General features: G+C 37.5%; 2 protein-coding genes across 4 annotated transcripts in view; both read right to left on the bottom strand.

Annotated features, from left to right (window-relative positions):
• The window catches only part of LOC306756041 (protein MTSS 1-like), a 55,782-nt gene extending 50,551 nt beyond the window's left edge, over positions 1-5,231 (bottom strand). For all 3 annotated transcript variants that reach the window (XM_079240663.1, XM_079240665.1, XM_079240664.1), the window contains exons 1-2: positions 4,727-5,231; positions 1,011-1,072 (exon numbers count right to left, since the gene is read on the bottom strand). In XM_079240663.1, the coding sequence (XP_079096789.1) occupies positions 1,011-1,072; positions 4,727-4,798 (134 nt within the window). In that variant the 5' untranslated portion in view covers positions 4,799-5,231. The remainder of the gene's footprint in view (positions 1-1,010; positions 1,073-4,726) is intronic.
• A 5,100-nt stretch (positions 5,232-10,331) lies between these two features.
• mal2 (mal, T cell differentiation protein 2) lies at positions 10,332-14,573 on the bottom strand (the record flags this gene model as incomplete). The annotated part of the gene is made up of 4 exons (XM_079240826.1): positions 10,332-10,403; positions 11,251-11,451; positions 13,089-13,259; positions 14,457-14,573. The coding sequence occupies 4 exons, from the start codon at positions 14,571-14,573 to the stop codon at positions 10,332-10,334; spliced, it is 561 nt and encodes a 186-aa protein (XP_079096952.1).
• Between the last annotated feature and the right edge of the window lie 3,464 nt (positions 14,574-18,037).

The following is an 18,037-nucleotide window of genomic DNA, read 5'->3' as shown; positions in this document are numbered from 1 at the left end:
GGTACTTGTTGGACAATGAGCTTTTATTTCAGCTGTCATAAATTGTTTGTCTCCTGACACGTGGCCAGTTAAAACCAACTAAGAGAGGTTGCTGGGATTGACATCCATTGTTAGCAGATGACTTGGAATTATTTTGGCAAGAACTGTATAAATTTACAGTAATTAAAAGACAAATGAAATCAGACTTGAAGAAAACTATTGAGGGATGAAAACTTGCACTGACCCAAGACAATGTTGTAAAGAGACTGGGCTTTTGTCTAAATGTCCTCACCCATTAAATAAATACCACAAGACCACTTAAAAAGTGGACATCGTTCTATGAAATGCAAATTGCCACAAACATCTACTGTAAGGCAGTTGAAGAAGTGAGAATATCAACATGAGGTACCGGAGATGTTATGCAATAGTAGCAGTACTATGTCTAGCTAAGAATTGTAGTAGTTTGTACAAATCTATTATGCTTTTAACAACTTAGTCTCCTGATATTAGTCAAGACTCCTTTCAAATAGACAGACGAAGGTTTTAATAAAGCTTCAGAAAACAAAAAAAGAAAAGAAAAAGCAAACAGGTATGCATTTTGATCAAATGGTGTGATATAATTATTAGAAGCTGGGCTATGATATAAAGCAGCTGGAGTGATTATTTTTTCAGCTGAGTGCCATTAAAACACTGCAAGAAATGGTGGTACAACTCAATGATATATTTAAATACATTTCTGAATTGTTATTCTTGGAGACATATTCTTCAGTTGCCATATCTATCCTTCCAGTAAGATTAAATCTTTAGTGGTTGTCTGAGAAGCACAACTTCATGTAAGTATGAGCTTTTAAAAATGTATTGAGAATATATCAGATATATTCCTTAACAAATTAGATTTTTCTTATGATGTAAAAGAAAAGCAAAACCATTGATATGTCTTTTTTTTAAGGTTCATATTATATGCTCATGGTCTTTATCAATAAAACATACATAACCAAATATATTGTACATGCACACCATCATGCTCTTACCTAAGCTGAGACTGCAGTTTTCCTGCCTTGGTGATAAAGTCCTCCCAAATAGGGTAGCTGCTCTGTGGGTGAAAAATAAATAAAATAAACATGACACAATCTCACTATCAGAACAGATTTCAGTATTCTCACAGTTACATAACATCTCAATATGTGAGGCTGTACTGATGCTTCTCTTTACCTGCAGTGTTGAACAGAATTAACCTCAGCTCAGCACAGTTTTCTTACCCAAAACACTGTGCTTTTCTGCATTGTTGCCATTACACCAGAAGGTTTCTCTGAATTTAAAATCACATTAGGAAACTTTACACAGACTAAGGTATAATATAAAGGTGCCAAAACTCCCCATTCAAGCTTCATCTATTTATGTTTTTTAATTATAATAAATTGAAGAACGGGCTTTACCATCATGTCCTGCTTGTTGTGCTGGGAGGCAAATAGGTCATGGGCCTCCTTTGGAAAGATTCCAGTACAATGAAAGTACTAACACTATGGTATAATGAGACCAGTTCCCGATGGGACTCTAAAGTTTTCCTAATTCAGGCCCAGCACTGAAAATAGCTGAAGAGCTCTCTACTGAAGCTATTCTAGAGAACAAGTGGCATGATGCATGGAAAAGAGAAGGTTTGCAGGCTTGGGGAAAAAAAAGAGAGAGAAAAAAGATGAGTTTAGAAAGAGCACATTTTTGTCACTGATGTGGCACGATTGTCAGTGGTCTTAGGAATGTTATGTTGTGCTGTCAAACATAACACCCAACAATCAACTTATGTGGTCTGAACTACAATCCCCTTTTTGCTCTTAGCATTTTTCACTCTTTTTTACGTTATCGATCCTTTAGTCTCTTACAACTCCCTCATCTTTGTCTCTTCTCACTCAGAGGTGTAGTCTGTCTCTCCAAAGACTACAATAAGGGATGAGCTTTACCTGCAATCATTTCTCTCTTCTCAAGTTGACAGATAAGACCCAGAACTGTTTAGGTCACCAACTATCACCACACATACATCAGGGACAGTGTCTAATAATCCCTCATCCAAATATAGCTGAAGTCACTGATTGGTTGGTCAACAAAAATCCTAAACCGAACCATTTTTTCAGTTTGGATTTTTCTTCTAAACCTACGTGAAGAGACTACACCTCTGTGGACTTGTCTTTAACAGCTAATGTTTGAGCTTGGAATATCCCAATGTTTAGAAATGGCTTTGGTGGCGTTGCTGGCTTGTGTAAATCTACAGCTTTCTTTATCACATTGTTGCTGACTTTGAATTTCTCATTGCATTTTGTATTGGTCAGTCCAATGGGTGCTGCCAAACAAACTCTTTTCAAACTGATGCAGAGAAGGTACCATTTGCAGTCAATCATGGTAACTTTTACGGTGTGTTCAGACCAAACGCGTTTTGAGTGTCAAAAGCGGCAGGTTTCCATGTAAAGTCTATGGGGAGGCGCGGCAAGGGGCTTCTCGCGTCGCGTTTTGAGCATTGTGGGCGTCGGCGTTCCACGCGTTCAGCACAGAAAATTTAAAAAGTCTTTTAAGCTCATTGTGAATTCCGCGTGGAACACGTGTCAAAAGCCAGAGATGGGCAAAGCTGAACTTTGGCCGCTCGACGCGGGACGTCAACCAATCAGAGCGATCAGCTCGCAGCTCCTGGAGGATTCCTGTGGTGAACCCAGACACGGGGCTTAGATGCGATTACTCCGTGCAATATTTAGGATAACCATTCCTTGCTATAAAGCTGAATGTTACTAATTTGGCAACGTAGCAGGATACGTCACCTAGCAACGCTTTGTTTGGGGGCGGCAGCGGCTCTCTGCTGAGTGCGGCTCTTGTTGCATTAACACTGACTATTACTGCCCTACGACAACATCCTCTAGCTTTATTTATTAAGTAAAACCATGCCATCTCTCTACTGAATCCGCCATCATTCAAACTGACCGGAAGGAAAGCGCCGCTTCCCTCCTCTCTTTTCTGCCGCGTTTGCCACTCGCTCCAGACGTGGCAGGAGCGTTGGGAGCGTTTGGGCATCGGACAGAAAAGTGGCAGTTTTAGTAACCAGCGTCGAGCGTTCAGCGTTTTGAGCGTCAAAAACGCGTTTGGTCTGAACACACCGATAGGAAGTGATGAGGTTTAGTAATGCTAATAGATTTCTTAACACCATTATAAATTATTAATCTAAATGGGGTGATAAAAATTTTGTCTGCAAGCTGATTGCATTAAAGTACGGCGGCAACAATTTGTCGACAAAGTCAACAACATCGACAATGAAAATTCATTGGGGATCTTTCTCGCTAAACAAAGTGTCAAAACAGGTGAAATGTGTAGTCTGCCACGCACAGTTGGCGTACCACGGCAGCAAGTCATGTATGATCATCTGAAACGAAAGCATTCTGTGTGGCTTGGATATGACACTATAGCTAAGTTTGAATGTTCATTCATTCACTTTGCTAACCGCTTAATCAGATTAAGGGTTACGGGGAAGCTGGAGCCTATTTCAGCAATCTTTGGGCAAAAGGCAGGGTATACCCTGGACAGCTCGCCAGTCCATCGCAGAAGTTTGAATGTTTCAAAATAAATTAGTAGCAAGCTTAAATTTAATATTCAACTGGTTCAGGAGTCATTCTTTTAACTTACTAAAGGATATTATGTTGTGACTGACTGGGAATCAGGGTGGCATTCATCTGATGCAAATGAAGAGAGTGGGGTAAAACATACTGGAGGCTGTAAAAAGAGCTGCGTCAACTGGAAGCAGTAATGGTGGGCGTGACAGAAATAATTGTGACTAATCGAAATCAACCATGAACGGCTGTCTTGTTTACTTTCTATCTTAAACAATCCTTTGCTGAAGAAAACTATTTAAAAAAAATAGCTGTATGACTAATATAGCTATGAAATAATCAAGATAAATTTGAGAAAGAAAGACCAAGCTCACCACCAGGTTTTGGGAGGACACACCCACATCTGTTGTATACAATATATGAATGGAAATATGTCCATTACATGTAGAAAAAAGGAATTATTTCAACATATTAATTCATATTATCTGGCAGTGTGGGGACCAGACAGTTGCATGAGACATTAAGACCATGGAGTGAAGTGAGGAATGGCACATTGAAAGGTGCTGAAGGCCCCACTAGTATTCATAACAAACTTTCTGACTCCTGTAAATCCACTGACTTGCTATTTGACCTGCCCATGTCAAAGCCTTCATACCCAGTGGGTAAATTTTTGTCCTGACAGCTGTTCCTTCAGGCAAGTTTAGCAGCTGGGGAATCTGCTAATTGTCTCATTAGCCAAACTCTGTCAAAAATATCATCAAAATATGATGCCCTAGTTTGTATGATTGCCCTAGTTTGACTTAAATCGCGGCTGCTGCATCTTCTTAAGTAGAACAAATAAAGTTTTCCAATGTCTTAAAATGGAAATGCAGTTTGGCTGTTAAATATATGTATACATTTCTCAAATGTCACTCATAATTAAGAGTACATACTAAATAAGAAATCATTTTGGGGGGAAAAAAACCAATATAACTGACTTTTTCTCAATAAATTGACTTTTCTGAATACAATAACCAGGTTAAAGTGGACTTCAGTGGAGCTTAGAAGCCTGTTATTTACTTTGCTAACTCTTCAGATACTCGTGTTTTAAAGAAGTTAACTAGTTTGGGTAGTTTATTCAAGCCGTCCCTCTCGGTTAACACAACTTGATGAGTTATTTGGCTTACTTTCATGTCTCCGATAACTGTTTGGAAGAGTCCTCCAAGCGCGCTGCATTCCTTCTCGATCACAGCCTCCATTTTCAGGACCAACTCCAGCGGTCAGTCCCGACTCGGTGAGTCGATTTCAATTCGCCAACTCCGCACTCAAGGAAAACCAAAACTTCCAAAAAATTAAAGAAAAAAATCCCTATCAACAAAAATGAGCAAACCCTACTTTAAAATGATCTGCAGTTTAAGAAAAAATACGAATAATAACTTTTTTAAAAATCAGAGTGAGACATGTGAAGCCTAGTTCTGCTCTGGTGCACGGCTGAAATCACAAGAAGCTGGGGCGAAAAGACAAGAATTAAATCCCCCTCTTTCCTCCACGCAGCTCCACTCATATCCATGACTAGACCAGGAGGACTATCTTTAGCAGTCGGATCCAAAACAATTAGTAGATGCGAGATGTTCGTGTGGTAATGCTAGTCCGTGTCTTGACAGGTAGCAAAACAGCAACACCCAAGGTTCCCTTTCTCTGCCTTCATAGTACTACTGACGGATAGAAAAGGACGAGCTGTAAGGTAAGGACGCATCAAGTTACCTGAAATATACAAACAAGCTTCCGGCTGGCTGCAGCCTCAAAGTAAAAGCACAATCAGAATGAAAATCGTGCTTTAGCCTTTGAAACTAGTTTACTTCAGACTACCAACTACATTTTAATTTTCATGATTCATATATATTTTGAGTATAGCATGACACAATATAATAACAAATAAATAGCTTAACGTGTTATTAGTAGTGTGCAATACTACTTTAAAGTACTAAAGAAAGTACTTTAAATATAATATTAATGCAGATATAAAAGTATGAGGTTTTTTTTTTCTTTTTTTTTTTTTTCCAAATATTACATTTGGCAATTTATATTCTATAGTAGAGGTGAGAAACTCCGGATCTCGAGAGTTCTGCAAGTGTTAGGAGTTTCCCCGCAGTAACACGACTAATGCAGAGTTTGTTGTCAAGCTTTTTACAAATCTGATGTGTGTCTTAACACATGCAGGACTGGAGGACCTGAGTTTCCAACCCTTGTCCATATCAAGACATTTTATTTTATTCTGAAGGAGCCTTCATGTAGTTCCGGTTGAGTGTACGAGCACCGGGTAAGTAATGCGCATTCATGACAGGCTGTTTGGCCAGGTCCGCTTGTTATAGGTGACTTTGGCTTTGTTCTGTAATCGCTGGCAAAAAATCTTCAGCTGGGTTGCGGGTTTTTGGTCTTATTTTCTTTAGTGTAGTTTATATTTTTCGGCTTGCTCTGCTCCCTTAATGAAGCCTTCCTGTTTCTCTTACAGCTTTCCGCAATAATAAAGCCTGGCTGTGGAACAAGAAACATGAACACAACAGTTCTTTTTTTCCAGGACCTCACCGCAACCCTGTTTTCCTGGTTACAGCGCCTGTCCGAGTAGGGGTTGTACCCCTACCCACCCACACGGACAAGAACAGGACAGGGTACAGGTCTTTAGCAGTTTGGAGTTTTAGATTAGGTATATGTGAGAATTTGAAATATTCTTTTTTATTTTCTTCTTATTAGTGTTAAAAAAAAAAATAAAAAAAAAAAAAAGTTCAAGCAAGGTTTTAACTCTCTCTCTCTCTCTCTCTCTCTCTATATATATATATGTGTGTGTGTGTGTGTGTGTGTGTGTGTGCAAATACAGTAAGGGGGCTTGTCATGTGTATATATACTGAAATAACTCAAACCAAAATAAAGCAGCCAAAGCAACAGCTTATAGCACATTATAAGTTGGTAAAATTTGCTGCAATACAGTCGTAACGTCACGTGTCGTATTGCTTGTGTTTAAAATATCTTGAATAAACAAAATGGGTACCTGTAACTCATCAACTACAGATAACGAGTGACACCTAGCGGCTGAAAAACAGATTATAGTTATTCTCAAACCCTGAACAAGCAATACGACTACTACTACTTTCCTCTTCTTCTCTAAAGATCCTAGAATTGATTTTCTTGACTAGATATACATGTAGGCTATAAACAAAAAAAAAAATTAGTCAGTCTTTTTGGTCTTTTCAGAGACTTTAGTAAACATCAGCCTATGATCTCCTGTATTCTGTGGCTATTTTAGCCTGAGGTCATAAATACTCCATCCATGTAAGAGTTTTTGTATGGAAGGAATAATGCACTGCTAATATTCATTTATGCTCAACAAACTATTCATTAACAATGCTGGTTCATTCCAATGCGACTTCATTTGACATAGCTGGTAAAAACTGATGATCTCTTTAATGATTGGGTGTTGGGTTTTTAAACTGCATTTTAGTCAAAGAAACACATTTTAACTTTTCCTTTCCTTCATAATAATAAAAGGAAAAGTTGGCTGTTTTAAAACAACCAAAAACATATGCTGATTGTTTTCCTTCCTGGTTTAAACATTCCTGTTTCATTACTATGAACTGGCATGCCATAGATATTTATCAAAAACACATGTATGTCTGGCAGACTATGGCGACTAATTTAATGGAAGAATCTATAGAGTGTGTTTAAATTTCAATGTGAGATTTCTCAGCTTTCTCAAAGTATTAAAAACCAAAGATCAGACATTATGCTTGGCATCAGCAATGCTTATGAAATGAACAGAAGAGAAAAATAACAGAAAAATTGTGGACTTTAATCAGAAGCATTGCAGCCTAGTGCAGGCTCTGTCAACCTTTTGCTGTTGAAAAAGTCTATAAGCCTGGTTAAGTAATGCATCCCAGCAATGTGCATGTGCAGTCAGTGCAATTACTATTTGTGATATTAATGTCACCAAAATTCCCTGATATATATTTTAAAGTAGTATAGGAGCTCACTGAACAGAAAATGACCTTACGTTGATTTAATCATGTCCATGTCGGTAATTATATTATATCAGTTATATATGACAATTCACATGGGGTGGCAAAGGCTCAGGTGGTAGAGCTGCTTGTCTTATGACCTGACGGTCAGCGGTTTAAGTCCTGCTCCCCTATACTGCTGCAGCCCCAAGGGGGATTGTTCTCTGAGGGCCTGGATAAATGCAGAGGGTTGCGTGAGGATGGGCATACGGGGTAAAACATGTGGCAATTCCCCTGTGTAATGATTCACTGTGGCAACCCCTCAGAGGGACGAGCCAAAAAGGAAACAACATATATGACTGTGTAGATTATCTACATTAATCAATATTTTATACAATTAGTGACAATTTACTAATTATGCAGGCAGCTGCAGTAGTTATAATATTCGTACAGAAGTAGAAGGTTACTGTTGAATTTCCAAGTAGACCTTGAGGATAATTTACATTTCACATCTCAAAATATAGCCTTGACCACTGGCCATTGTTAGAAGCAATAAACCAAGTGAATTGTCTGGTATAGGGGTTTCTTGATCTCCTGCAATCTGTGAGCATAATACTGAAGACAAAATGATTAAAAATATCATCAGAGATGATGCTGACCTCTAGAGGGAAAACGGTCAACAAGCTATGAAAGCAGCTGAGCATGCTAATGTAAATATTAGGTCAGTGCTACTTAGAACACATTATGAAAAAATTTAGACAGAATCACTCAGTTCCTTGGCAGCATTAAACATCTTTGGTTGGGGTTATTGTTAGGGTAAACATCTAACTTATCTTATATGGCAAAATAGGTCGGGAGTATTGAGAAGAATCAAAATACAAAATGTTCTACTTAAAACAATAAACTGAGCTTTTAAAGACTAGTGGTCCTATTCTCCAGAGTACACTTCATATTGTTTAAGACTTACAGTAAAATACATAAGTACTTCTGCATTAGTCAAGTTTTTGCACCATAAGTTTAGTGACACTATTACTTAGTCGGAAACAGGTGTGAAAGCAAAATATATTCAGCTTTTAAGATAATGAAAATGACGTTGTACATTTTGTCTAAGTTCATCCCAGAATTCTTTTCACTAAATTTTGATTTATAGTAATATTTATGTATTTATTTAACGAAAAAATTTGTATGGAATAATAAGCTGAATAGACATTTATATTAAATAAATAAAAACAAAAAACAAAAACAAAAAAAAAAACAAAACAGACTTTTCATGACTCCATGGGGCTTTTGAGTTACTGCTCTTTTTCTAATAATAATACTGGTCAGAACTTAGTAATTTCACAAATAACTCTGACAAAGCACCAAAGCAAAGTATAATTTTTTCTGCAAAGAATATTTCATGTTATAGTTTTATGTTTTTATGCCTCAAAAAAATATTTGTTAATACTCTAATACTGTCCAGAACAGGATGGGCACTTCAAAAGGACAACTTAATTTTACAACCTTTTGTGAGGATCTCAGTCATTCAGTTTTGAGGGCCGTGAGAAATCCTGGGTAAGTGATATGGGGGAAGAGATATGGCAAGCTTTAAAGTTATTATTAGGACATATTTGACCACATGACAAATAGCACAAGCATTCAAATAGTCTTTAGCTGGGGATGTGATGCTGCATGTTGTATTCAGTTTTCTACGGTTTAAGGTTATATCCTTAATTAATATTGCAATGTACTCTGCACTGGTCCAACAACGGCTGCTCTAATAGGCATGCTATCAAAGGGAAGTGGGATAAATGTCCACACACACAAATACAAAAGAAAAAAGCACCAAACAATAACGCAGCCTGAACTTTTTTCTTTAAACTCTTATTTCTTTTATTCTAAAATGCATTTGAAAATTAAATAGCAGATGTCAAGAAGTCTAAATTTAAAACTATTTCAAATGTACAACCTGATACAAACAAAAGTGTACAATAGATGAAATTAACAAATCTTTTACAAAGAGTTATTGATTAAATAATTCATCAACATAATTAAAACACCAAACACTAAAACTGCTCAACTCAAAACATTACATAACTAAATGATTTACTGTATCAGTATATTGTGAAATTTCAAATGTAGTATCCTTTTTTTTTTTTTAAATAATTAATAAAAATATTATGTGATCAGTATACAGTCATTTATCAGTGACAGATTTGCTGAACAAAGGATTTCAATACATTTTAGTTATCTGCACAAATCACTATAGAATATAAGCAGCACACTGCAGGTTTAGCTGTGATAGACAGTAATGCATAGCGCATATTGACGGTGTACAAGAACTATAATACTGTGAAAAACAGTTAAGTTATCAAATATGATGAAATAATCTAACAAGAAATTCAAATGTCAGACTGACTTCCAGTCATGTTAAAGCTAGAAGGAGTTTACAGCTCCTCAGCACCAAATGTAACTGCTCCTTCAGATTAATGTTTTCTTGAGCCTCCTCTTCAACATATTTCAGTGGTAAAGTCTGTCAGTGAAGCTGGGACCCATGGAAGGGAGGGGTTGTAGGGGTTAAGACGAAGAAATCCTGTCCAAATATTACTACCCTGAAATTGATGTTTTTCTATTCTTTTGCTGATCCAGAAATGTTGCAGATGTTATAGCAATTTCTAAACCTCTGTGATGTCTGTAATGCAGTGATCGCTCTCTCAACAACAGCGTCCCAGTCTCAATGTTTAATTTTCTATGGATGGCCTCGTCTGATGACATATTAAAGTTATGAACCGAAAGGAAAATGAGTTCATGTTTATTTTCTTGGTTACATCCTCCACCTCTTGAATCCCATCACCAAACTGCAGCCGTAGCAAAGTGTCACCACAAATGCAAATATCTGGAACAGAGATGATACAAGTTAACCAACAACAATTTGAGAAAAGCTAGCTTTAGTACAATAGTTTACCCACACTGTCCAGTAATTATTCAGAACTCATAAATGGTTCACAATGGTTCATTTATCCCCCTAAAAGCATAGCTTAACTAGGTTTAAAATCTCATAAGAAAATTGTCCAAAACTGACAGCAGTTGCATTGCAAATTTAGATGAACTGGTTTGACCCAATTACTTGTCTAAAATAAAAAACTGCTTATTTTACTAGGATTTTTGCAGCAGCATCATCATCATCATGACCAGAAGGACAAACTAATACTGCAAGTTTATCACTACCACAGGTGTAAAACAAATTTATAGCCTTTTCTTCGTGTTCATATGGGCATAATACGATTGAAAGAAGCATGGCTGAGCATTTAAGCCTCAGACCTGCAGCACACTAACAACACACCGCTTGGATTTAGACGGTCATGGTTTCATACATGGCAAACCCAAAAAAAACAGTACTGCCAACTTGCTGGGTGGAGCCAGCTGCAACCTCATGTGCCAGTACTCTGGTGGGATTATGTTGCAACCAACAGTTTTTCCCTTTCTAAAGCTGCATGATGCATTTTTTTTAGCTTCATGGTTTTATTTTTCCATGTCTACAACTGACGTATGCCTGTTAAAAAAAAAAAAAAAGTTTTGAATGCAACTTTTCCTCCACCATGCAGCCCTATTTTCCCTTTTAAGATACTTTCAGTAGGTCTCCTACACAGAGGACTTACCCCGGTTCCTGATTTGCTGAGATAGACAGGCAAGTGCAGCATTATCATTTGATTTAAAATTCACAGATGCAATACAGGACTTACCGTGGCCACCACATTAATACTGTATTCCCTGTCATCCAGGACAGTGAATATATTGCCCCGAGGGTAGGTAATACACAGGACAGACTCAGTGCTGTTTGCTAGCTTAGTGATGTGAGCTCCTCCATTTGCTGCTGTGGTTGCTGCCTCCAACACAAAGGCAGCAAAGTAGAACAGCAAAGCAATGAAATGGTAAACCACATCCTGAGAAAAGAAAGGAGAAAACATTACAAAGAAAAAGACAGAAGGAGTTTAAAACTTTTATCTTTCAGGTGTACTGTTAACATGTAAATGCCGGCACAATTACATTGCTGTTCGTAAAGCTGCTGAATAATTGCTCAATTTAGCGACTTAGGTAAAAAACGGTGTCAGGGATTATCAGACAATAATACACCAGTCATTACCGCTAACTGCTCTGGTATCTAAAGAAAAACGCGGTGTTGAAGAAATAACTTTCAGATTAAATGAAGACATGGCTGACAATACTATTCGAGCCAGGTATCAAACCAAGACATAAAAAATACAGGACAATGGAAAAGCAAAGGCAATTTAAATTGAAGAGGCTAGTATGAAGAGAGCAAAGGCTGGGAGAAATGGACGTAAAACTGAGACAGGGAAGGAGCGAGAGGGGTGTGCTGGAGGGTTAATGACAGTTTGTGTAGCCGACTCTGTGAGCCTGTTGGGGCTACAGGCGGGCCTTTGTTGCATTTTAGTGTGAGCTCATCATCTATGTCACTCATTGTTTGACTGAAAACAAACAACCCAACATGCCTGGATACTTCAGGGAGCAGCGGCCTGGAGCCTGAGGAAAGGCTAGCTCTGTCTAAGAGTCCAGACTTAACAAAGAAACTGAGTCCACTAGAATGACATGGCCCAAGAACAGAAACATAGTCTCTGCTCTTTTTAAAGTTATCATTGAAACATCTTCTATTTTCACACCATACAGATTAAAAATTGATGCCACATTTCCTCAGCAGAATATATGGTCTGAATTTAGTTGATGTTTTTCATTAAATCCTGAATAAATCGTGAATAAAGCACTTTAGATGAGTTATCTTTATAAAAAAATTTTGGTGCAATGTGAATTAATCCCACAAAAGAGTAAATAACCTACTTTACTACTCTTTCAGGTCAGTGTACTTAAGTAACAGTTTCACAAAAGCACGTACCCTAATGCAGAACGTGACGTAACAAATTCCTTTATGGTTTCACAAAGATAAGGAAATAAATAAAATAATAAATTTCATGTGGTGAAGGGTGAGGTTTTTTCTGGAACTGTTAGCAGAACTTAGATAGTGGGCATAACAGCATTTTGTGGGAAATGTAATGCAATTACACTAATACGATTTGTTCACTTGTCATTCAATAAATCATATTCAACAGCTATGCTAGAAAAACTACAAAGTGAGCCTAAACTGGCCGTAAAATTGCACATTAGACTACTGTATTACAGTAATGTGCATTGTTACCAAAATGCTGTCTAAATTCCAACTTTCATAGAGCAGTCAGTGTTTGATTTCTAGATACACAACGTCCATGCTGAGCTGCAGTAAGACAGATACTCTTTTAATTTTGCCCCTGAGCCAGATCCCTGCTTTCAATTCAGCAAACAACAGCTGACGCAGTAACATCAGAAAACCCTGTCATGTTTCATTTCAGTGGGACATCACCTTTAAAAAACTGCACTTGTTATAAAACCAGGGTTTTATAACAAGTGAGATACCAAAATCAATATATCATATCAACTACATTTCTGGCTAACATTTTTCTTTCTGTTCATTAATGTGCAGCTTTGACAGAGAGAGAAGAAAAAGAAAGAGAAGTCAGACAACTGAGCTCACCAAGAAGTTCCAGTCTGTGTTGATGCGGTCAGCCAAACCAGTGATGAAGAGACTGAGGTAGGCACAGGAGAGAAGGAAGGTGGTGACCGATACGAACATTACCCAACCCTGAAGCAGGGGCACAGGCACATTGGAGGATGCCACCAGGATCCATACCAAACCACCAAATAACTGAGGGATGAAAACAAACAAAAAAACAGCCATCTCATCAAGCTACACACTGGATGAAGCCACCAGCATCCACAAGAGACATAAGCTGTGATGGTGACAAATTCAGTTCATTTTATATGTTAAAATTTAACTACCTAATCCCTAAGACTACACATGAAAAGGCACTTTAAAAAAAACTTCTTGGTCACTCATTTAGTCTCTCTGTAAACATTTTGCACACCAGGTATAAGATGCTTGCCATATTTTTGAGCCAACACCAGAACATTCGAACTCTGATGTGAAACAATAATAGCAAAAGTCATCCTGAATCTATTCACAAAATTTCACTTTAACCTTAAGATTCATTTAATGAGAAGAGACTTGAAACCTGTGAAGACAGTATGAAGTGCAATGCTAAAAGCAAAATCAGTCGATGAATAGGTGCATGTAAGAATATAAATAACTGAATTGTTATGATGGTATTTACAAAAATAACTTTATCAGATTGGTGAGCCCCTTCACTGTGAGTTAGAGAACATTGATCTACTTAATGTTCCTTTAATAAACTGCTTGGTACAAACAGGTAAAACAGAGGTGAAACAAACAACGTTTAAGCAACTTTTGGTTCTAAAGTATGACAAGCACAGCCTGAGTAAAATTAATTTATACACCTCATTCGCACAACAGCCATAAGCCTGCATTTGAATGGCGCTATGTTAACATGAGGGCGCATTTATGAAGATCATTGGGTATAAATAAATTTCAGATAAACAGTCAAATTACCAGAAGATTAGAGGTTGCATTTGGAGGCAGTGTAGAGGTCACCTTGCAGGCTTATAGCACAATAACTACCACAGGCACAACAGAACTTATATCTGGACTATGTTTTCACAGTCTTCATAAATATGGTTAAAAATAATGTCTCAATATGTTTTGTGGTCAGCACCGTTGCAAAAAGAAGTGACTTCAAACCATGTTTGCCTTTGTTTTGCATATCAAGCAGCAACTCCAGCCTGAGGCAATTACAATGATCGGTGTTGTGGTTCATCAAACCTCACATCACACAGAAAGCAGGGAATTAAGAAAAAGCGCTAAAAATACATCACCATAAGTTAATCAGTGATGATTAATGGAATAATAACTCTCCAGACACTAAGGTCACTCATACATGTACAAGCATTATATCAAACGGCTTTTTCATATTTATAAATAACTTACTATTTCTAAGCAGACAAGTGCTCCAGAGTAAGTCCTCAACACCTCCAGTCCCAAAGGTAAAGAAATGGCTGGCGCTGGGAACGAGGTGGCGGCGGGATTTGCGGCTGGTTCCGACATTTCTGTCTTCTGTCTGTCACCTCCTCTTCTTCGTTTTTCACCCTCTCGTCTCCCGAGAAAAACTCCGTTCAACAAAGGGCCGAAGCAGCAGGAGAAATTCCTCCGGAGTCATGTGTCCCCCAAACAGGTCGGACAGGTGCAGCGGCCACTCCCTGGTACCGATGCTGCATTTATGGACATCTCGGAAGTCCTGCTTTCCAAAGGTGTCTTTTGTAAACGACGCCAGAAACATAACGAGACCTAAAAAATGCTAATTGATTTACTCTTTTTTGAGCCAGTGATGCTTGTCAACTAAATATGCTAATTAGAATCTTAAAAAGAACCATATCCATTCAAACAAATGATAATATAGTCTTTTAATGCAAATCTGATATGCAGCAAAGCTGAGATTGAGATAACAGGCTTTAAATCATCTAATTGCGGTTTGAAATACTTGAATGACTTAAAACTATGTAGTCCATAAAAAAAAAAAAAATAAATAAAAAATCCATTTTGTTGTCCTGATATAAACCTATTAGACAAATTTGTGATTTTGTTTAAAAGAATAAAACACCCCAATATTTTATGGCTCTATAATGTTTGCATACTACTAAAGACGTCATAAAACATAGGAGTGTATGACAATACACCTTCACCCAGGTCCCTCCTTTAGTTTGTTCCACTCCCTCAAACTTGATAAAGCTTTACGTCCAGTCATCCAACACTTGGATGGTTTTTATCCTACACCAAGTGAAGGCAGCAACTTCCCTCACACTGAACTATGTTAGAGGGCTTGACCCCCTTTTGTGTGAACCATTACAGCCACCAGCAAACACCACAGTTCTATTATTAGTGAGAGGAAAAATCAAATAGTTACAATGACAAGCAGATCTCATTGATTCTTGTTTGAAACTGAATGAAATGAGGAATGGGAAACAATGGTGTAGGCACTGGTCTACTCTTCATTGTGCAAGTACACTGTGACGCAGAGACGTTTTAAAGGCAAATATTAGTTTAAGGCTTGAAAGCTGAGAAGAGAATAGAACTGATTTCCACGTTTGATATATTCATGCTTAACTGTTTTATTTTAAACAGCTCATTGATTGCTAAATTTAGGAAGAAAAAAGTTTTTGAAGAATAAATCAGCTGTTTTTATGACAGTTAAGAAGAGTGTGTTTCTTTTTTATGGTAAGTCACAGTTAATGATTAGCTTGGGTTTTGGTTATGTGAGCCAATGTTGACATAACCTCTGACAGTGTAGCTTTAGTGTAGTTAGCAGTTAGAATAAATTTTAAGCTACAATTGATAATGTACGATGATTTAGCTGTGCAAAAAACCCTTTTAAGCATCAGGTAAAAAAAACTGAGACTTTGTTGGAGAGTATGTGTTTCACCAGGCTGTCTGAACATAGAACAAAAGGCTTTTGGAGACACTTAATTAAACTTAGTTTGATTTGATTAAAGTCAGATAGAAATCATAAAAACTTACTCTTAAGACAGGAACATATGGAGCTGATTGGTTCTAATCATCTGGTTATCTATTCTTCCCTGGTGTCTCAGGCGTCTTTTCTTTTTCTAAATCAATGCACCTCTTGTATACTGTTTCCAGATCAGGTGGTGAGGTTCACTTTTTTGTCAAACCACATGTTTATTTAATTGTGTTAGAAATGGAACTAATTAATTTTTTTAATTTCCTTTTTAGATAAGTTTAGGATCAGGTTAGTTGCAGATTTTATAAACCTTTGCTGAGATCATAGCTGATTACTTGGACGTATAATCAGCAAATAAAAATTTTACTCTGTGAAAAACTCCAGGATCATACATTATCAGAGTTAATAAAAAAAATTGGAATCATCACCACAGTGTTTCCTCTGATAATTTTTAGCAAACATATAGAATGAATGTTTAAAGACAAAGTGTCATACCTGCTCCTCCTCCGTTCACATGCTCGGGGTCACCTGCCTACTGATCGCAGGGCCAACACTACATCTCCCAGAATTCCTCTGTTCACGGAATGCACTTGTATTTCTGTCATTGCCCTCATGTGTATTCCTCTGTTTATACTCTGTATTCTTCATCCTGTCTTGTTATAATCACCTCAAGTCTTTTCCTATTCATCTTGTGTTTTGAGAGCATTTTGAGACGACTTTGGGGATCTTTATTAAACCGTTTTTACAGCTGCCTGCATTTGTGTTTGCCTTCTACTAGTTCAATCTGATACATGATGTAGGTAAAGACATGGGTAAATACACACAGATAACCATTAAACCCACTGTGAATAATTTTGAACACCTTACAAACTAGATTATGAGACACTCAAATCTTTTTCACTGTACTCCCCAAAGACATGGTGTAAACCTTAAAAAAAAAAACCCAAATAGCCAGAATAATTATTTATGGAAAGTTAAATGTGCTATTTTCCTAAAATAAATGGTGAAAAATGTTATTTTTCCCCTAAACCTTCTTTCAGAAGATGCCAAAGCAGAAACCATAATAGCAGAATAGGGAAAGATTTCATTATTTATTTATTTATTTAGCAGCTTTAGAAAGTAAAAACAGAGAAAATTAGTTTTATATATGGTTGATTAATTTAATGGATTTGACCTCTTCTTTAAAATCAGAAGCTTTACCAGTTGGTTGTCTGGAGCATTTAAGTGTGTATTAACATGATGTCAAGGACAAAAAAAACCCAAAACCCTCAAGCGATTGTACAGAAACAACAGTATTTGCTCATGTGAATGTTTATAAGCCCATTTCCAAACTATTTGAAGTCCGTTATTCTGGGGTTAGAAAGTAAACGGTACGGGGGATGGACGGCCGTCCATCTACTCAGACTTAGTGTGGGCATATTCAGCTCATGTTTCTTGATATATTTGGCAAATTAGTATCAATCTAAGGAGTGCCTGCACCAGTATCTCTGCCAAACACTTTAAAGCTGATGATCCAGTTAGAGTAGAAAATCCAAATGAAGGTCTATAGTTTCTTGGTTTTGCTCCATTGGCTTCTTCCTCTGCTGAGTTTGGGAAACCACTACCATAACTTCTGTATCCTGTCTAACTCACATTCTCTTTGCACCAGAGTATAATGTTTTCTAACTGTCTTGCTGATGAGGCAAAGTGATACTGCAATCCTGCAGGTTTTAGTTGTATCCCTGATCCAACACACCTGATTCAAACTTCATTTCTCTCCTCGATAGCTTGCTGTCAAGTTATGCCTAATCATGTTGACTCATGAATCTGATTCTGACGTGCTGCAGCAGGATACAGCCAAGAGCTGCAGGATAGCGGCCTTTGAAGACTGACTTTGGACACCCCTGACCTATAGGGAATGATGTTCGCTGGAGGGTCTGCTTCAAGACATTGGTTCCCATATTGCTCTGATTCATCAGGATGACTTTCAAGACGAGGATTAGAACTTAAACAATCAAGGTCTAAATTTCAGTGGAGACGTGTGAAAAGCTTGTTGACTTATTAATCATAACAGGGA

This window comes from Telmatherina bonti (genome assembly GCF_933228915.1).
Source record: "Telmatherina bonti genome assembly, chromosome: 5".
Taxonomy (NCBI): Eukaryota; Metazoa; Chordata; class Actinopteri; order Atheriniformes; family Telmatherinidae; genus Telmatherina; species Telmatherina bonti.
Note: the sequence above shows the minus strand (reverse complement) of the source record. Positions and strands in the feature narration are given on the sequence as shown.